The 22,621-nt window shown below is 37.2% G+C and overlaps 1 protein-coding gene across 1 annotated transcript; it reads right to left on the bottom strand.

Annotated features, from left to right (window-relative positions):
• Positions 1 to 9,293: 9,293 nt before the first annotated feature.
• Positions 9,294 to 20,733, bottom strand: PERP (p53 apoptosis effector related to PMP22). The gene is made up of 3 exons (XM_058170904.1): positions 20,398 to 20,733; positions 14,612 to 14,755; positions 9,294 to 11,741 (listed from the first exon to the last, which is right to left on the bottom strand). Exons 1-3 carry the CDS (start codon positions 20,609 to 20,611, stop codon positions 11,530 to 11,532), a joined length of 570 nt encoding a protein of 189 aa, XP_058026887.1. The 5' UTR covers positions 20,612 to 20,733; the 3' UTR covers positions 9,294 to 11,529.
• Between the last annotated feature and the right edge of the window lie 1,888 nt (positions 20,734 to 22,621).

Genomic DNA, 22,621 nt, shown 5'->3' with positions numbered 1-22,621 from the left:
CCTGCCCCTTTTTACTTTATTAGGATCGCATGCATGCACAAAAGATGTATGGCTTGGACTGTATGTCTTTTATCACCAGGTTAACAACTTTTATCTACCTGGAACAATGGAAAGGCTGCCTTCTAGGGAGGAAGTAACCAGATCTCTTGCAATGAGAAAATATGGACAATACACAACATACAGCGACTTTAGAATAGAATAGAATAGAATAGAATAGAATAGAATAGAATAGAATAGAATAGAATAGAATAGAATAGAATAGAATTTTTTATTGGCCAAGTGTGATTGGACACACAAGGAATTTGTCTTGGTGCATATGCTCTCAGTGTACATAAAAGAAAAGATACCTTCATCAAGGTACAACATTTACAACACAATTGATGGTCAATATATCAATATAAATCATAAGGATTGCCAGCAACAAGTTATAGTCATACAGTCATAAGTGGAAAGAGATTGGTGATGGGAACTATGAAACGATTAATAGTAGTGCAGATTCAGTAAATAGTCTGACAGTGTTGAGGGAATTATTTGTTTAGCAGAGTGATGGCCTTCGGGAAAAAACTGTTCTTGTGTCTAGTTGTTCTGGTGTGCAGTGCTCTATAGCGTCGTTTTGAGGGTAGGAGTTGAAACAGTTTATGTCCAGGATGCGAGGGATCTGCAAATATTTTCACGGCCCTCTTCTTTATTCGTGCAGTATACAGGTCCTCAATGGAAGGCAAGTTGGTAGCAATTATTTTTTCTGCAGTTCTAATTATCCTCTGAAGTCTGTGTTTTTCTTGTTGGGTTGCAGAACCGAACCAGACAGTTATAGAGGTGCAAATGACAGACTCAATAATTCCTCTGTAGAACTGGATCAGCAGCTCCTTGGGCAGTTTGAGCTTACTGAGTTGGCGCAGAATGAACATTCTTTGTTGTCCTTTTTTAATGATGTTTTTGATGTTAGCTGTCCATTTGAGATCTTGCGATATGATAGAACCTAGAAATTTGAAGGTTTCTACTGTTGATACTGTGTTGTCAAGTATTGTGAGAGGTGGAAGTATGGAAGGGTTTTTCCTAAAGTCTATCAAAGCTTTATTAATTCCAAGCAAATCAGCAAAAAATTGCACTCGCTCTTCATATATACTCCATCAGCCCTCCCCACAAGGTTTGCCAAACTTATCATGAATTATTGCATAAAACAGCCAGGTAGCAAAGTGAAAGAGTACACATTAAGTGGTCTTCCAGCAAACCATTTTTTCAGCATTTAGCATGCTTTGGATTATAGAGTTCCATGCCTATTTGCATATCCCTTGGGGCTGATACAAAGTCTAGTGCAATAACAAATTATTAATTCTCAGATAGAAAACATCTAATAATGGCTTGGCTAATTCAGTCATCGTATCAGCTTTTCTACCATCACAACTGATTATTCAGATTTTGTTGTAGCCTCAAAATGGGATCACTTTGGCCTATTTTATCAAAAGATGAAACCAACTGAGAGTACAATGTGCTGGAAGGAATGACAGTGATATGTCAACGAGATTTAGTATAAGGAGTGTTTGTGCAAGTCTGTAAATATTGCATCTGTGCCTGATTCAAGTATAAAAAGGTAGAATAGAATAGAATAGAATAGAATAGAATAGAATAGAATAGAATAGAATAGAATAGAATAGAATAGAATTTTTATTGGCCAAGTGTGATTGGACACACAAGGAATTTGTCTTGGTGCATATGCAAAATATAAAAAATATAAAATATTTTTATATAAAATATATAAAATATAAAATATAAATATATATAAAATATAATATATATATATATATAAAATATATATTATAAAATAAATTTTATTATATAAAATATAAAAATATAAAAAGGTAAAGTTTCCCTCGCACATACGTGCTAGTCCTTGCCGATACCTGACAGTTTTTATTACTGTCCTGCGTAAAGGGGAAAGTAGCACAAATGAATGCAAAAAACATTATGGGGCCTACTTCGTTAAGCATGCCTCAGAAGGCATTTAATAGAATTATTCCTGAAACTTTGGCAAATGAGCAAAATTGGGTACACATAGCACAACACAGCTTGCTTTATACTACAAAGAGAATGGTCTATCAGGCTTCTATTTTTCAGAAATTCATTGAGAAATTTCTAAATGTAAGAAAGTTATTTAGAATAGAAAGCAGATTTAGAAGGGACCTTGGAGGTCTTCTAGTCCAACCCCCTGATCAGGCAGGTAATCCTATATCACAGTGTTGGCGAACCTTTTTGGCACCGAGTGCCAAAATAGGAGCGCGCGTGGCCACCGGCCACCTGGTCTTCCGGTTTTTGGCGCACACAAAGCCAGTGTGTGTGTGTGCAATAGAAATCGGAAGAGCAGCTGCCTGGTGGCCATGCGCGCACCAGGAAGATGATCTCCTGGTTTCCGACACTCCTGTGCATGTGAAGACCAGCTGGTCGGCATGCCAGAACCTGGAACAGTAATGGGTGATGGCTCATGTGCCCGGAGAGATAGCTCTGCGTGCCACTTCTGGCAAACGTGCCATAGGTTCGCCATCACAGCTATATCATTTTAGACAAATGGATGTCCAATCTCTTCTTAAAAATTACCAGTGTTGGAGCATTCCCAATTTCTTGAGGCAAGTTGTTCCACTGATTAATTGTTCTGTCTGAAAATTTCTCCTTAGTTCTAGATTGCTTCTCTCCTTGATTAGTTTCCATCCATTGCTTCTTGTCCTGCACTCAGGTGCTTTGGAAAATAAGTTGACTCCTTTTTCTTTGTGGCAACTCCCTAGTCCCGTGATGGAGAATCTGTGGCATGCAAAGCCCTCTCTGTGGGCACACGTGCCATTGCCAGTTGTTCTTTTGGTTTCCAGTGCGCGCAAGTTCACTGGCCAGCTGGCCAACGCATGCCGGAGTGCCAGAAATCCAAAGGCCAGCTGGCCAACGCGCATGTGTGTGCTGGAGTGCCGGAAAACCAGAGTGCCAGTTCCCACAATAACAACAACCCTGTGAGGTGAGTTGGGCTGGGAGAGACTGACTGACTCAAGGTCACCCAGCTGGCTTTCATGGCTAAAGCAGGACTAGAACTCACGGTCTCCTACTTTCTAGTTTGGTGCCTTTTCTACTACACCAAACTAGCTCTCAAGTTAGTTGTATATACAGTGTTGTTTTTTTAAGTACACAATAAAATGAATACAGAGAAAGTATATAATAAAGTAAATAAATTATGGAATGTGTTGCACGAGTATGGAACTAAAGGATGGATGCTGAATGTAGTAAGTATGGTTTATGGGAAAAGTAAAGCAGGCATGAAGATAAATGGAATCCTTAGGGACATTGAACAGGCCATAAAACAAAGTTTTGTGATACCCATCAATGTTGTTTAATATATTTGTGGATGAATGCTCTATATAAACATTACTTGGGATGACATCGTTGGGAATGGTTGGAAATGTGAAATATGTATACTTTTGTATACAGAGGATGCTACGTTGAGGATGTTATGTTGTTAGCTAAGAAGCCAAATGATTTGTCAGAAATGTTAAATTGACTTTATGATGCAGTGAAAAGCAAAGGTCTGAAATTAATGAACTAGAAAATTAATGTACCAAAGACCAATGAACTGTGTTTGACAGGGAAACTGGAATGAATGATTACAAGATATCCATAATAGGTGAAATCAAGGCAACGAGATGAATTTGTGGTCCATATATCTTTCATTTCATTCCTTCTTACCACTGTGTCTCCTTCAATTAGCTTTTGTGCCTGCAATGGAATGCCTCCTTCCCCCTGGCCACTGGTCACAGCCCCTCATGACCATTTGCCATGCCAGGCTGCCAGCTATCCTGGGCAGGTTCAGGCTGGATACAAAGAAGAAGTTCCTAACTGGTCCAGGACAGTGGTGGGTTTCAATTTTTTTTACTACCGGTTCTGTGGGTGTGGCTTGGTGGACATGGCATGGCTTGGTGGGCGAGGCAGGGGAAGGATACTGTAAAATCTCCATTCTCACCCCACTCCAGGGGAAGGTTACTGCAAAATTCCCATTTCTTCCCGATCAGCTGGGACTTGCTATACTGACTAAATGCCCTCTAATCTTCCTTCCAATTCTGTGATAACCATACTTTTCTTTCTTCTTGCAAGCCCACCCCTTGGTTCCATATAACACAAAGAACAGAAGCATTTCTCATTTTTACTTCATTCCTTACCACACATTTCTACTGGTACTTGCAAGTCTTCAAATATCTTCATTCATTTTGCCATTGTAACAAGGTACACAAATTCATCTATTTGCTCTTAGTTTTAAATATGTGTGTTGGAAAACAGTAGTTTTGAAGTAGAGAAAAAAGAGAAGGTTGTGGTTATGGTAGGCTGGTGGTGGATCAAAGACATTAATTTAGGTCTTTCAGAAACAAGGGGTAAACTGTATTCGCAGTGATGCAGCTTTGACTGATGATCAGCCTTGTTAGTCAAAATTATTTGCCTGATTGGGATATATTTACTCTTTAAAAAAATCTGCCCTATATGGCATACATAGCCATATTGGTGGGCATGCAAGCTCAGCTGATTTTCGGGACTTCTGGGCCCACTGGCAGTAGGGAAACAGGCTGTTTCCTACCTCTGTAGGGCCTGGGGTGGGGAAGGCCCATTTTTTGCTCTCCACAGGCTCTAGAGCCTTTCTAGGAGCCTGAGGCCCCCAAAACGGCCTTCCCCACTCCCCACCCCCCTGCAGGCCCTCCAGAGGCCAGAAATGGCCCATTTGCCGACTACCAGTGGGACTGGAAGGCCCGTTTTTTGCTCTCCCCAGGCTTCAGAGCCTTTCTAGGAGCCAGGGGGGCAAAAATAGCCTTCCCCACACACCCCGGAGGCCCTCTGGAGGCCGGAAACGGACCGTTCGCTGACTTCCGGTGAAATTGGAAGGCCTGATTTTTGCTCTTCCCAAACTTCAGAGCCTTTCTAGGAACCTGGGGTGGTGAAAACGGTCTTCCTCACCGCCCCAGAGGCCCTCCGGAGGCCAAAAATGGCCCGTTTGCCAACTTCCGGTCCCACCAGGGGGGGTGTTGCGTGCGCATACATGGGGCGCATAGAATTATGGGTGTGGGCACGCGCACATGCAACACCACCCCCCGCTCCCCCCCGCTTTTGGAACACGATGGCAAAAAGATTTGCCATCACTGGCCTAGGCAATAGTTGTTGAGCTTAGAAACAGGTAATGGTGGCCAACTTGGCAGATTCTAGGGTTTTTTAAAATGCTTTTGATGAAATGTTGAAATTAACACCTCTGTCAAAATTAAATCAGAGACTAGTTGAAAAAGTTTAAAATGCTGGGTAGATGGAGTAATAGCACAATTTATGAAAAAAATATAAAACATATAAAAATATGTTAACTGTATCCTCAGGAGCGAGCCAGCCCCGAAAGTCAAAATAGTGACCAGTCATGAAATCGAAGCCCAATCCCTCGATAAAGTGTGAATAAGAGTCTGTAGGAGTGGATTGAATGAAAGCTAATTGACTTTGTAGTTCCTTAATTCTCTTAAGGATTGATCTTTACATCCAGGAGACATAGAATGACATTCTTAGAATCCATGTTGCTCCATCCATAAAAGCTATAAGGATAGTTATATATCCTGCTATGACAGTTCCTCCTCTTTCAGCCCGGGGGCAGAAGCCAAGAAGGTTGATCAGGGAGTTTCTTCCCATCAACTTTTTCTTCATTCATTCCACCAGTCTGCTGGTTGTCCTTCAAGCAACATAAACAGAGACTATAATCTTTTCCTTTATTATTTTAATATGCACTTTTCCTTTTCAATCCCCAGGCTTTCGACTACAAGATTAACTTCTGTAGGGACCAGCAAGCAACAATGTAAAATATATTATCTGATGTGAAGGTTAGCATGCTGTTCATAATAGTAGCGCCTTGAGCAGTATCAGTATCAAGACAAAATATGGCAAAATAACACCGATGATCAGAAAATGGGGACCGATTCCTTTTCCTTCTTGGTTATATCCATAATTATTTCTCCTTTTCAACCTATTCCCATACTACTAAGTTTACTCTGCGAAAGATTTATGATTAAAGGGTTTAGGAGGAATACCTATGACTTTTTTTCAGTCATAGAGTAAAATTATGTTGCAAGCGTAAAAGCAGATAAGGTTCTCCCTTTTTGTACTTGGACACTTTGGGCTGGAATAGGGACAGGCGTGTGCATGCCCAGAAGTTGATACAAGAGGGAAATGAATCCTAGATTCATGTTCGTGATAGTGGACAGGATTTCAGCCACACAGCCCATTTCTTGTAGGAAGGCCTCAATTAAATACACAAAGGAGGTTATTTAGATTTTATCTCGCTAACGATTGCCTATGCTATACTGGGCATGAGGTGTTCTTGTGATAGCAGTGGATGAAATGTTTTTCCAAAATCAAACAATAGATCGTCAGCAAACGATTGTTGCAATAAGGGTTGCTAATTAAAACCTGTGAGTTTGAAGCTATTTGACTGAAACCAAAATTTGAGACTTGTTTTCATCCAGCAAAATAATTACCAAGAATCTGGTTTTCTTAAAACAGCTTGCTTTCTTGATATTGAAATAATCTTTTTTTTAATGCTGAACTGCCTTTAGAACATTTCATTTCTCTACGACCGTCCCCAGATGCCTCAGCACAATTTTTTATGCAATTCCGATCATTTGAATAAAGAAAATAAACTCAGTATAAAATCCATTTAAAAGCCACTCAGTTACAGAAGGCTGAAAAGACCAGTATTTATAGCTCTCCTGAACATCTAACATTATGATCTTTCCTATCTTAGTGAAGCACTGATATTAACTAGGCCAGGGGTCTCCAACCTTGGCAACTTTAAGACTTGTGGACTTCAATTCCCAGAGTTCCTCAGCCAGCAAAGGTAGCTGAGAAACTCTGGGAGTTGAAGTCCACAAGTCTTAAAGTTGCCATGGCTGGAGACCTCCTGAACTAGGCCAATCACAATGGCCTCCTTGCATGATAAAGTCAATGAAAGAACAGGTGTTAAGTCATACCGTTTTAAAAAATATATTTGCATCCTGAGGAGCCACAAACCGAAACTGATCAAATATAGTCTTGCATGGTTGGCTGGACCGCAGCACTATGCCAGCCGAGAAGGTAGACTTCATCTGCAAAGAACTAATTAAATGTGATGCAGTCAGATACATATTCTTGGCAGAGTTTGGTCAGGTTCATATAATTACTGCATGTTCGGACTAATTTTGGATGAGCCCAACTGTATTTCAAAACTGCTTCTGCTATGGTAAATTATCAGGGGCTACTTGTAAATGATGCATAAAACCAGTGGCATCCCATATTCTCTTAAGATCATCCGCATCCCACACAATTCCTGCCCCCCTTAATAAAAGGATGCTAGCCAGAGACATACTTTCCAGGTGTTTAACTGATGTTGTGTCTGCATGAATGAACAAGGGCACAAAGCCGTTTTCCATATACTTCCCTCTTGTTTCTTTGTAGCCTTCATCTCCCCGTTAACAATTCAGGGCTGTGAGCTGTGCATGGTCTAATATTTTATTCTCCATGTACAGGCAGTCCTTGACTTACAACAGTTCATTTAATCACCTTGTCTTACAAGTTTGTTTAGTGACAGTTCATTTAGAGACCGGCACTGACTGTTTTTCACACTTACGACCTTGCAGCATCCCCAAGAGCATGTGATGAAAATCTGGATGCTTGGCAACTGATTCATACGGTTGCAGTTTCCCAGACATGTGATCAGCTTTTGCAACCTTCTAACAAGGAAAGTCAAAGCAGAACCCAGATTCACTTAACAACATGTTTCTAACTTCACAACTGCAATGATTCACTTTAACTGTTGCAAAAATGATCGTAAAATGGTGCAAAACTCACTTAACATTTCGCTTAGCAACATAAATTTTGGGCTCAATTATGGACATAAATTGAGGACTTCATTTATTTTCACTTTGCTCCTAGTACATGATCCCACCTTTATTGTTAAAAAATAATACCAAATACCAAAAACTGTTTTGAGCCAAAACTATGGTTTGCAAGAAGGCAGATTTCATGTCGCAGCCTTTCCATAGGGGGCTTGTAAGTATAGCCTTAATCATAACAACTTGAATAGAAACTCCAATGGAATGAAAATTAAAATATATCTGGAACTTAAGTGTGTTTTTAACCAAGACCTTGTATGATATAAAGATCTGAATATTGAGATTAAAATCTCTGTTCAGCCATGGATATCATTGATTCTTCAAGTGTTTAATACATCACATAACATGGAAGAAATCTGTGTTGTTCTCAACTCTTATTGAAGAAAGGAAGGTTATAAAGAATAAATTTGAGGTATTTAAATACTAGTTATTTTCCCATTATCAGTTGAATAAAAGCCTACCTGGACAGATTACATTCTATAATTGAAAGTCTGCACAGTTGGAGTAATGAATGTGACTTTTGAAGGTAAATACCTAGTAATTCAGAATTTGAACACATATTTTATGGAAACATTGTACTTTAACTAAGGGATTTCTCATCTTCTCTCAGGAAATAAGTTGTCATGTCACCAAGCAGGAAGGTGTGTTTTCTTTTTTAAAAGGGATTATAATAAAATCTCATTTAAAACAATTTAATGACAATCTCCTTTTATTCAGCAAAACTGGAAAATTATAGACCGGTAAGAAGGTTGCTGAAGTAGATTTATAATTTCTTGACAAACCTGGGTAAGGCAGTCTGCCTAGTCCTACTTCAAATAAGCTATAACTAATGCTCCAAACAATTAAAACTTTTCACCAATATATTCTCAATAAAATTTATCTATAATTTTTTATTAGAGAGATAAAACATGTAGAAGTCAAATGCTTATTTAAATATATGACTCCAAAATGCTGGAATATATGTACACACTTAAGAATCTTGTCTTCTTGGATCCTGGAACATTAGGAAACTCTACTTATTCTAGCAAAATGTAAACATGGTCCTTTGAACTAATGTTTGCTATTGATTTATTATTCACAAAACGATAGAATATTAGTAATAGCTGGATTCTGCCTTCAGCTGATGATGCAAGTAAACATGAGTTTAAGGAACTTCAGGTGTATGGATTAAATACCCTTATTAAATTGGTTACATTTTACACTGTTTGTTCTATTAGTATCTTTAAAAACTTCTCATAGTTATCAAAACAAACCTACTTTTATTTATCCAGAAAAAGCAAATTCTATTAAAGATAATGGACTTATTTCCATAAAAATGGATGGAAGATTTCTGTCTTCAACTGTAGATTGCAATATTTACAGAGCACATAGGCAATATTTCATAAGACCAATGTTTTATCACAATCCAATACAGTATAAAACACAATTCAACTTTAAACAATGTGGATTCATATGAGAATTTCTTCTATACCTGAAGCAACTTTTATTATTTAATTCATGCAGTAGTGGGCAGATAACCTTTGTGAATAGTTGTACATATACAAAAACAGTCATATCTGAAATTATACATTAGAATATACAATATTTCCGCAAATACAAAATAAGCTTCTACCAAAGGATACAAAATATATGGTATATAATCTTTTTTTTTGGTAACATACATTCAGAGTCTGTCAGGTTAACAATGGATTTAATGATATTAAAATATCTTAATGTAAATTAAAAGATTTTCATGTATTCCAATCACAGATTCTATCCAATATTTTTGGTGATTATTTAATTTTCCTACTGAGATTAATTATATTAAATTCTCTGCAATCTTCTTTATGTTTATTTAAGATGAAGAATGACTGAAGCCTGTGTCCTGTTGCTGACTAAATATCCATAGTGTTGGAATTCTGAATATGTACTGTAGGAATCTGGACATTCTGACAGCCAAAGGCATATCTGTTTACACAATGGCTACCACCGTGTGCATTGAAACTAGGCAGCAACTCGCAGAAATTCTTTTAAAAAGGCAATGTGACATGATTACTTCCCCTAACTCCCTAACCCAGGGGTCTGCAAACTTGGCTCTTTTAAGCAAAGCTGGCTGAGGAACTCTGGGAGTTGAAGTCCACAAGTCTTAAAAGAGCCAAGTTTGCAGACCCCTGCCCTAACCCATTTCACCAATGCTTTGTACCGCAATGCAATTTTTCATTGTCTTTCTCTTGCTAAATGTACACCCAAGTACCACTTTTATTTTGGAATACTCTGGGGACTCCACGTGTGATCCATTTATTCTTGTAAATAAATATGTAACGGACTGGCATTTTGTTTTGCAGCATGTAAGCATTCCATATATTTTAGTTAAAGAAATAAAGTCCAATGCTGCAGAAACCTAACTCCCCACTGGAGTTGTCGTAAGGTTCTCTGCACCCATACACATCGCACTGCCTATCTGTGAGCTACGCTGTATATATGCTTGAATTTGGAAAGGCAAGTCTACATTATTATTCCACTACCAAGTAACTAATCCTGCAGAACCTTATCCAAAAGTTTAACTACCTTGAAAAATCAACCATACATGGAGCTATCTTTATCCATCCTTTGATTCAATGCCATTTGAATCCAAAATACGCATATGGGATGAGAAGATCGGCAGCAGAGAAGCACTATCTAACTGTAACTATCCAATAAACGAGCTTTGTTTTTTTGCCTAGTAAGTTTGCCATCTAATAGTTATTTGGTTTTGGAGGGTTGTTGTTTTTTTTGCTTTAAATCTATATACTGAGCATAAACTTGTCAGATATTGAGGAGAAAGGAAATTGAAAAGTATAATTCTGAAGTTTTACCTTCTCCCTAATTTCAATCTATGAGACATATTCAATATATAAATGTTAAGAAATATGCAGGTAAATTCAGATAGAAGATTGTGGGCATTACTACCAATGGCATTTATGCATCCTCTCAACAGATTTCTTTAATGAGAGTGGAGAATCAGAAAAAAAACCACTACTACTCTACACTAATTATCTGAATGGAGCAGACCTAACCTTGTCTAGAAGCATCCAATAATGGGGGGAAGCTGTCACATAAATTCTTTAACATGGGAAACCTGCACACACAGAATACTATAGTGTTAATTCATTTAGTATCAAGTAAGCTATGAAGCATTACTATAACAGAAATGCCAGGAAAATAATATTAACAGAATCTAATGCTTAGAAGATTTCATAGTGAATGTATAAATAACTACATTTTCAAACATTCTTTTATTAATACATATCTGGATAAGGATTTTGAACCACAGGCTAAAAACAAAAACTTAAAATTGTTTGAGTTTTTGAGTTTAAAAAAAGCCCTTATATATTTATTTAGTAAAATATTATCTTAGAATCAATCACCTCACCAAAGCTTCTGTCCTTTACCAAAATCAATTAATTCTCGAAAGGAATTATTATTAAACAAAATTCAGAATGCAATCTCTCTTTTTTTAATAAAATAAGTCTGAAAACGGGAATGTCTTAAAAAATAAACTGTTATTCAAACAATCGAACAAATAACCCCTATGTCAGAAACAATATCGCTTTATTTCCTAAAAGTATCTTCTATAAAGTCCACATCAAACTGGTTAGATGCCATCATGCCTATAGGGTTTTATGTTACCCAGGACTTCATCTTCCCAATTGGGAAGACAGCAGAAAAAGAAGGCACAACCTATCACAATCACTGTACTTGCCCAACCAAAACCATAAGCCCAGCTGAACATGTTGCTTCCCGTCAATATAATTTCTTCGGTGTATTTCACTGGGTAGATGACCAAGCCTAAGATCTGGAAAGCAGCTGGATGGAAACAAGGAGGAAAGAAAGCCATTAAATAAAATCTCACACCACAGAGAAATTTGCAGCAAACTGTATTTACGTTAGAAGAGATTAGGATGGTCCCAACCCTGCTAGCCTTTTGTAAGTCCTAAAGACTTGTCTCTGTGCCCAGAATTGGGGTCTCAAGCATATGAAGGGATTCATATTCCTGCTGCATTAGCTTTTGTTGACTGGGTTATTTCCTTGGCTACCATGCATTTTAATTATTACATTGTAACAATATGTTGCAATTGTATTTTTTAATTTAATATATTTGTTGTCCAACCACTTGTTGAGATTGGTGGCTTTACAAATTGATTGACTGAACAATGAGGTATTGTTGATACAGTACAAGACACCAGAGTATTTACCGTAACACATAGATATTAAATTTCCTAATTAAATCTCTAAAGTTTCAACATTTTTTCTCTGCATGCTATCTCACAAAATGGAGGGGAGATTGCCGCAATCTAATCTAGGGAGAATCATCTTGCATAACAGAGATGACTGAACTCTGCCAACATGCAATGACCTACCTCTATAATTATTGGTAAGATCAATAATTGGATTTTTTTTATATTATTGACTTTATTTACTATCAACACAAAGACTGTTGATAATTATTTGTAAAAAAATTCCTTAATCATGGGAAAACATCCATCACACACAATGTATGAAGCATCCTTATGTTATTGCGTATAGCAATCAGACATGAATATTAATGTGATAGTTACACATGTTATACACATCATCACAGAACTAGGAGCCATTAGACATACTCCTTGTCAAAACAAGAATCCAGCACAACTAAATTTCATTGCCCAATCACTTCTTTTAAGAAGTTTTCCCTAACTGTCCATTGGAACCTGCCTCCCTGTAACTTAAAAGCATTGTTAAACATCTTACACTTTGGATAATAAACATCATGGCTATTTGCTATGTAATATCCCTCAGAAACTTGATGACTGCTAGCAAATCCTCTAAATACATTTGGGAGCTTTCTGCTATTGTTGTTGCGGAACTTAATATATTTAGTGTTTCATGTGTTTTCTCACTGAAATTTTCAATTCTATAAGCATGTTGGCCTTCTTTGAAACTCTGAAAAAAATTTCTGAATCTTCTTCAATTATGGCACCCAAAATTGGCCAAATGTTCAAGAAAGGTTATGACTAACACAGTACAGAGTGGAACTCATAACCTATGAGTTGGAAAACATGTTTCTATTAATGCATCTTAAAACCATATTTGACTCTCTGCAGCCATGCATATTCTAAGTACAACCAACTGCAATTCCATTTTTTTTTGCACACAATATTACTAAACCAGGTTTCTCCTAAGCACATCTGATTTCTTTTTCTTGTGACAAGCTGCATTTGCCTTTGCTCAATTTTATTCTTTTGTTTCCAACTCCATTTTCTACCCTGGGGGGCCGGGGGGGGCAATCCATGGGCAAAGTTTTCAAGACTGTGAAGAACAATTTTGGATATTGTATTTGGAGGGAGGGCGAAGTATGGGAATAGCAGTGTTTTGCCTTTCCCATTCCCACTCTTAATGCCCCATACATGCCAAAATAAGACAGAAAACCGACTACCTTCCTCAATTGTGTCCTGCAGCCTTCACAAAACCTGAAGGTTGAGTTACAACTTCCAATTCTCAGAAGCTGCTCAACTTGACTTAATCTATTAATATAATTTTGATTTGTGCTTTCATCTTTAAGGATACTAGCAGTCATGCCTAATTCTATCTTCAGCAAGTCTAGCTGGCATTCCTTCCACCACCTCCCCCAAATCATTAATAAAAATACTGAAGGGTGTGAGACCCAAATGAAGGGTCTAGTTGAGTTTCTGCACTACCCTCATGGTTTCTGAGTGTAATAAATCATGATTGGATAAGGTTTCACAGTACAGTAATCTATAAACTATGCTTTGCAAATCACCTTAAATTCATGCAAGACAATAAATCCAAACAATAGAAACCAAATTGTATGAAGGTTTATAAATGATTCACAAGCTAGCTGTGGTTCAACCGTAACTAACTTGCTATACCTAATTCTAGGAACTTTTTTGTTAAATATTTTCAAGAGATTAAGTTATATTATGTCCACAATATAGAACGGAATATAAAAAGATAAAGGTAAAGGTTCCCCTCGCACATACGTGCTAGTCGTTCCCGACTCTAGGGGGCAATGCTCATCTTCGTTTCAAAGCCAAAGAGCCAGCGCTGTCTGAAGACATCTCCGTGGTCATGTGGCTGGCATGACTCAACGCCAAAGGCGCACGGACGCTGTTACCTTCCCACCAAACGTGGTCCCTATTTTTTCTACTTGCATTTTTTACGTGCTTTCGAAACTGCTAGGTTGGCAGAAGCTGGGACAAATAACTGGAGCTCACCCCGTTACATGGCAGCACTAGGGATTCAAACCGCCAAACGGAATATATTTATGTATTAAATATATTTTTGCAAATTAATGCAATTGCAAATTTATGCAAATAAAAACTCATCTGGAATAACTTTAATAATACATGTATAATAATACAGTAATGTTCTAAATATATATATAAAAGATTCTCCAAAAATGAAGATACTTGCCTATTAAAAAATAAAATTGGGGGAGAAAAATTAGAAGCTTAATGCTGGCTAGCTTCAATTACGAAAGCTAACGGAAATCTGATTGAGTCTGGACAGTTGCTATTGCTAATATGAAATCTAAGAAAAGTTGTACACAAGCAGGAAAGAGCTAAGAAATTAAAGCTTTTTTTAAAAAAAACATATTCTAGAGAGAAACATATTTTGGGAAAGTCACGAACAATTATACTTGGTCAGAAAATCGGTTCTCTTATCTACAGGCTTACCAACAACGAAGAGCAAGCCGCCAATTCCTCGAACAAAGTTAAACCGCAATATATCAATGGAAAATGCTATGACTGCTAAGCAGAAACAGATACAGAGGATGACAAAACCGACAAGATATGTAGCAGCAGCAGCTCTGCCCCAACCTTTGAGAGAGAAAAAGAGAAATAAGAAACATATATACCTTATATGTAAATATATACATTTTGCATTAGTTAGTTAAACATAAGCTTAGAAAAATATTGATTAAAGAACCGCGCAGAATCTGGCTTTTATTGTTAAAGGCATTATCTATTAAATTTTATGATCCTTCTTTTCATCTGACACAACTGCAAATCTCTATAAAGAATCAACAGTTTTTATAACAGGTACACCTGAATTTGGTTGATTATCTTCTATTGACAGCTTTTTCTCTCCCTGTTCAATCCCACCCCCCTCTGCCTTTTTAAAAGAATCTACACAGTCAAAAGGGGAATGAAATTAGAGTCACATCAAGTTAAACTGCTGGAATGGCTGAGATACAGTCCAAGTCCAGCTTCTCAACCATACTAGCACAGTTTAGTTTGATGTGTCTCTAATTTCTCTTTTAAATCAGACTTTTTGCTAAATTAAAGAGCTTAAATAGTATTTCCTTTCCATCTAAATATATTGAGCTTCTACTCTTGCTTTTTTTTTCTCCTGTGGCCTAGTGCCAAGACATGATTTACTTAACTATAGCTTACTGAATAAGATACAATTAGATAAGTATTACAAAACAAGCAAATAACTTTCATAGTTAAGACCTAGTCTTGCATCTCAGTACTTTTCAGAAATGGTGTTCATACAGCACTGTATGCAATATTCCAAATAGTTTCCATAGTCAATGAATCAAAACTTTACATTGCAGCTCTAGGTTATACTTCTGATTAGCACAAATGCAATAAAATTGTATCTTGGTTCTTTCCCCTACAATTCCCAATATGGAGTTTACTTTCCACAGCGATCATAACCCCATCATCTTCTAGACCAGCGGACTTCAACACCTAGAATTTCCAAGCTTTCTTCATTATAGCACAGAATTTACAACTCTTCTCAGAACTCTTCATGTCAGATTGGTCACATTGGGGAACACTGCACTAAATCAACATTTTTATCCATCATAATCCCAAGAACCCTCTCTCAGTTAGTGATCCCTTGCTTACAATCTTACAAATGTAAATGTAACATTTTTAAAACCTTCCATATGTAGTACTTTACACTAGATTACATTTGTTCACCCTCCAGATTTGAAGACATTCTTTTGGGATTTTCTAGTTTCTCTCCTTGATCCTCAATTTGGTCACTTCCAAAACATTTATGAATAAATCATAGTACTCATCTGATTATAGATTCTTGGATTAACCCACTGCTTACTATCCTCCATTATGAGAAACAATGTCACTATCCTTTTTGACCTGTAGCAATCAAAAGTGGACACAATATTTACTTGTTGACCAAGAGTGTTTGAATTCACCTGATCATGTAGCCATTGAATCTTAAAGCCATTGTTTTAACCACTTTAACCACTTTAACCATCTCTAATTTCTTACTGGAAATGTTAGTTTTATCATAAGCTGTCCTATATTGTATTTTTTGCAGTGAAAAATCCTCTTTTAATTATATTTGAACCCCTTTGTCATTCAATTGTTCAACTGTTTTGCACATTAAAGGAAAAATGAAAGCAGTTTTTAAATTCAGAATTAAAATTAAAGATAGTATTATCCAGTATGGAAAGAGGAAGAAAAACCATACAATAATAGAGAGAGAGAGATCCCATAGTTTACTCCAAATCTCTTACCTATGATTGTTGGCTGAGGAATCATCATTTACAGCTACTGTATAATGACTCTTACAAATGATTTTTTAAGGGTAAAAGATACAGCAAGTCAGATTATATAGGCCTGACCTTGATCAAAAAAGGTGATTAGAAAAGTTTATGATGACCTCTCTCCTGTAAAATTCAGTCAACAGTTAATTACAATTTCATTTTATAATCTGACTTTGCTGATGGGACCCACCTTTTCATACTGGATTTCATTGTGTTGCTAATCATAAGATTCTAATGCCACTCTAACACTTGCACATTTTAAAAAGCAATTCGCAATAGAGGAGAATATTTATAGCTCAGGTTTGAAATGAGGGGTCCTTGGTGCGCTCTGAGCTTGGTTGTTTTCTTGCAGACCTTTCATTACCAAACCTAAGTAACAATCAGAAACCTCAAAGAGAGAAAACTCAAGTTCAAAAAGTGCCAAAGACCCCTCAATTAGCAATTAATATTGTTGATGAAATTTTGACAATTGTTAAAAGATGGAAGAGGAGGTTTTGTATGCAACCTGTTTTATTTGAGGGAAAATCCATGTAAGGGCCATAACTTTTCAGTTTTCCAAATGCTCTAGAAGATTAGGGGACATTTCCTTCAATTTGTGGAAGAGCAGAGAAGCAGAAGGAGAAATGAATAAGCATGGCTTTCTTTACCTATCTTGTGCTTGGAAAGTGATGGATGGGATGGGATGGGATACCATTACAAATCTATATCATTTTCATTCCATGGGAAAAAGTGATGGTAGTTTTTTCTATTATTCATCTGGAGAGGACAGCCACAGTACTAAAAATAAAAGGTTTGTCCCTCAGGTATTCCATCTTCTTACATTCTAATTTCTGTGACAAACAGCTTTAGGGGAGGAGCTACTCTTTAATGCAAAAAAAAAAATATTGTGAAAAGATATAGGACTCCATGTTACATACATCTAGTTTAATCTTCAAGCAAATCTGAATTAGAAACTCTGCAATTTAATTATCATTCCAAACAAAGAATGCCTTCTTCCCCAATGCATAGGGAGTGGCTTTTTTCTGTATACTGTGCAACATTAATACTTAACAAGTACAATCTTGAATAAGAATTTGCGCCCAATGCAAATCTGCCATTAAACAAGTGATCTTTCTCCAAGGTAGCTTCCTTTTAAGCGAAAGGGTGGAATAAAATCAATGTATGAATTACGTTCAATTTTTAATCTGAGTAACATCATTATAGGTATTAGGTCTTCCTCTTACATTTTTATTTTTTTTAAAAAGAAATCATGATACAAATTGTAAGCAAGTTCTTCATTCAGGTAATTCCTGAAATTTTGCAATAACCTTACCAATTAACTAATTTATTGTGACACATTAATTTCAGCTGGCTTGCATGCAGCAAACACCATAATAATACAAAGATTTAATGTTCATTCCATTCCCAGTGCATGTTGAATGTATCATCATCTTTCTGTCACCATCTTTCTATCTAAATATTCTTTACAAAACATATACAAAAAGTGCTGTAAGAAGGGACAAAGTTTAAGCACTTTAAAAAAAATTGTCTTTAAAAAAATTTCACAACTGAAATAGCAGTTTGGCTTCCCCCACAAAAATCTAAATTTAAATAAATAAATAAATCTATGTTAAAATATTTTCCATGTACCCAAGTATACAAAATCTCCTTGATTTAATCTTTTTGTTTCCAAATTGAATCACTAAACCTCTGGATTCCAAATCCTAGATTTTCCCTTGTTATCCATATTTGATAGCTAATTATGTTTAGAGAGCCCAAACATATACAACTTGTAAGCAGTTAAACTGTACTTTTAAACACATCTAAGTTAGGGCAGAATTTACTATTATAATTTCACTGACCTCAATTATCAAATCTACCTTGAACGTAAGTGTTGCAAAAGAAGTTAGGATAGTAGTTTTTGTTTGCCTGTATTTTCATGCATCGATCTTTACATCAAAACTTCTCTGTTTTATTTTGCTTTACATGATTTCAGTTAAGACAAATTTGATTCCAGGAAGTTCTATGCAGCTGATAACTCGTTTGGGAAGGATAAACTTGGATTAATTCCAGAATTTTTAGACACTCCTCCCAAAATTATCAACTATGACTAATAGCACAATATATGTTATCTCAACTTTCCACCAGACATTTAAGTTAACTTCTGTAGAGGTCTCTCTATTTTATCTACAAAACAAGTATGTGAGGTAGACTCAGCTGTCCAAGAATGACTGGCCTAAATCCCATAGTCAGTTTGGTTAGTCCACAAGACTATTCTCCTTCCCTAGCGAAACCTATTTTGAATGAGTTTGTGGGAAAATTATTTCCTTTAATAGACCGAACTATAAGTGGTAGGGTTCCTCAGTTTATGTAATTTATATGCTTAAATAACATTTCTTTTTTTTTTATCAAAACAATAGTTAAGTATTGGTAAGAATTAAAAAGAACATTTATTTTTATTGCATTAAAAAAATACAAGTGAAGTAGCTTGCATTTGAAGTACAAATTATACCTATTCTTTATATCAAGGAACAAATGCAATTATCACTTTGACTTTTCCAATTAAAGGGAAAAAACAGTGACTACCAACAGTTTTAAAAAACATCTCTAAAGGACATGGCTTGGCAGCACCTAAGTTCCTCTTCTACAACTCCAATATGCTTATGGAATATGTTATTCCATTAGTTCTCAAGGCACCATTTTACACACACTAAATCTTCTGTAATTGGCACCCTCCAGATATTTTGGGATCCCAAGTATACTTTGCTGTCTGAAAATCGTAGTAATTGCCACCCCCAACATTTCTGGAGGCACCAACCAGAGGAAATCTAAGTTAATGTATCACACGAAAACTAATACGTTAACTCCTAGGTATGTTTTTTTTCCCTTAACTACAAAAGGCTTGCAAAGCGCTGCAGATCTTCCCCTATTTGGCCATAATTCAATTCCGGCTCAGCCTAAAAAAAACAAACAGATTACTTGCTGATTTGGTGTCAAGTTACAACCAGCATGTCAGGGCAAAGAGATAGTTGCTATCCCACCCCTTCTGAAAGCACAAAGGGCATTTGCTTCTCCAGCTCCAACCGGAAGGTCAGGATTTGTGATGAAGAACAGAAATGCAGCCAAAAGACTCGCCTTCTGTGCACTGAACGATGAACAAAGCTCGTCAAGTCTGGATGAGTAAAAGGTGCGGCAACCAGTTTGATCCACAGCCTTTCAAACTAGTTTCAATGAATAATTTTCGATTGATGTTGCAATTCCAAACTCGATTGCAGAAAATATGACTTCAGTAACAGAGTTATTAATGCCTCGAATGCACTCCCAGACTCTGTAGTCTCATCCCAAAACTCTAAGGCTGTCTACTCTTGACTTCACCCCATTCCTAAGAGGTCTGTAAGGGGCGTGCATAAGTGCACCAGCGTGCCTACCGTCCCTGTCTTAATGTTCCCTTTAATTGTATTCATTTTATGTATTCAATTCATGCTTATACTTATATATATATATTATCTAATATGTACTCGACAAAATAATAAATAAAATCCCTCCAAAGAACAATATCTCAGAGCCTCGTCGCCTGCCTGTTATCCCGCTATCTCCCCCTAAGTCTCGCTTTAGGATTTAACCCTCTCTTCTCTTTTGAATGGCAGTTCGGTTTCTGCTCCTCACTACCTGTTTCTCACCGGACTATTAGTTTTGCATAAAGGCGAGACTGACGCCATATACGTAATTTGTTTCCAAGCAAGGGCTTTATTATATCCTTGAATGTGAACCGGTGCGCCCTTTGCAAATTGTTGTCTCCCGGGTTAAAGTTTCTTCCCGGATTCATTTATTTCGATTTACCGTAATTCCGACCTTTTCACCATCGTAGCCCCCTCCTCCCCACATCGACTGAATCAAGCGAGACTTGAGAAAACTCCCCTGCAGGTTTAACAATGCACGCCGCTTGCCGCCAAGACTACTTACTGTAGTCCATGAGAGAATTGCAGATCCACCTCGCATCGTCGGGGTTGTTTTTGCGACAGTCCCACCACAACCAGGCTTTACGCACGTAGGGGGCTTCGGCCGACTCCAACCATCCCTTGCCAGCCAGGGCAATGATGCCAAAGATGATGGCTATCCCCAAGAGAAGGGGCAGGAGCCATCTGCACCTCCAGCAAGCCAGGCCGCACCTGAACATTTTGGCCGGACAGATTTCAGGCGAGGAATTGGAGAGAAAGCAGGAAGCGTGGCTTGGGGTTCCCCTTTTAAGGCCAATATCCTCGGGCTGGGCTTTGCGCCTGGGAGAAGGCGGCGGAAAAGGCGCTGCGCTTTTTAAGCGGCGGGCAAGGTTCGAAGGACGGCCCCGCCTAGATTCCGGGCGCGGAAAGAGCGGCTGTTGCTGCTGGAAGAACCTGTCGAGCGAGAGAGATAAACAAACCTGGATTCCAAGCAACCTCCCAGGCTTTTAACTCTTTCTACACCGGGAGGTAGCTTGCGTATCCCGAGGTGCGGTTCTGTCAGGCTGCTGCTAATGAAAGGCGAGCAGCGACAACTCCCGACAAAATATGCTTGTAAGTGAGTGTATATCCTGGAGTATCCGTAGGTAAAGCAGTAAGTATGGGTAATTAGAAAGAATTTCTAAGGCCACGTGCTTAAAAACCGGTTGTAAATGGTATTATCTTAGGAATTGCTTTCCAGATGCCTTTTTTCCTTTCTTTTGAATCACAGTTTTTGTTTTTGTTTTCTAAAAAGTTGGTCCAAACTTCAAAGCGATGCCGTTCCAAACGTCCCAGATGGTTTGGAACCCAGCAGTTTGTAAAATTCCCAAGTCGGAATTCAGGGATTTGCAACTCTGGGTTGGATGCCACCAGGTTGAGAAGGCTGCTTTAAGAGATCTAAAGCTACCTTCTTGTACACTTCTTTGGAAATGTATAATTTATTTATTTGAATAAGTAAAACATGAAGAGAACTTGCTCTCAACTTTACAACAAAACTGCTGGTGATCTGTCAGTGATCAAACATCTTAACAGTTTTCAGGAATTTCTCTTACTGTTTATGCCCTTTAACCAAAGAATATAATCTAATCCATTTCATCCTATACCTCTGCTCAAATGTGATACTATCAGAAGACATTCATTTGACAGATATCACATCTTAGACTTTTATTCTGGCAGGGGTGTGGATGCATGGAAAAGAATGAAGGGGCAGACACTCCTCATATATTACATTTACTGTATGGCCATATTATTGTACAGTTGACTACAGTTTTACTCAAGAGGTATACATCTTCTAGTACAAGTGAAATGATTGAGCAGAGATTTTTACCCAATGGAAAAATAAGATCTAATTATATATCATGCAAATAAAGTCAACCTATCATTTGGCTGTGAAATCGCAGAATTACATCACTGAAAACTAGAAGTGAAAAATACATATTTTGAAGATTTCTCAAGTTATTCTTTGTTAAAAAGGACTCTGGAAGGAAGGGGATAAGCCCTGCTTAGCTAGTTTTCTTCTTGTGTTGATCTTTATATACAAGAAAACCATTCATAGGTTTCTCAGCCTGGGTCTGTGTATTTGTTCAGTTATCTACGTATATAAGTGATGAATGTATTTATAAGGATTGTCTCAACCAGCGGACAAAATGGCAGAAGTCTAGATTTCCTAGTGGTTTTGAAAAGATCTCTGAAGGAAGCAACATCCTATGAGACTCTCAGTTATTTTTTGGAGATCCATTATTGGAGAATAACTGACTTAATCACATGGAATCAGTAGCAACTCCAGGGATTCAGTTTGAGACCAATGAAACAGAAAAGGCAATGTTTTGCAATGACAAAAAACAAAACCCCAAATTCTCCCAAAGCCACAGTTCTACTTTACATGGACTACAATTTCAGATTTCAAAAAAATATAGTGAGTGTGATTTGAGAACTTTTACTGCCAGTTCTACTTTACATGGACTACAATTTCAGATTTCAAAAAAATATAGTGAGTGTGATTTGAGAACTTTTACTGCCATAAATAGTTTAATCTTCAGTCTACTTATTATGAGAAAAACAGGTAGCTTATGTAAGATCACTAACATACTATTATTATAATTGAAAGCTTTGACAAAAGACATGCATTGGTTTCCTTGGGCTTCTTAGGTACACATGTTTTTCTAGGTTACTTTAAGATATTGAATTTTGTCATGTTCCATAATTCTAAT

The sequence above is a fragment of the Ahaetulla prasina genome, chromosome 1, assembly GCF_028640845.1.
Source record: "Ahaetulla prasina isolate Xishuangbanna chromosome 1, ASM2864084v1, whole genome shotgun sequence".
NCBI lineage: Eukaryota > Metazoa > Chordata > Lepidosauria > Squamata > Colubridae > Ahaetulla > Ahaetulla prasina.
The sequence above is the reverse complement of the archived record's forward strand: the minus strand, read 5'-3'. Positions and strand labels throughout refer to the sequence as shown.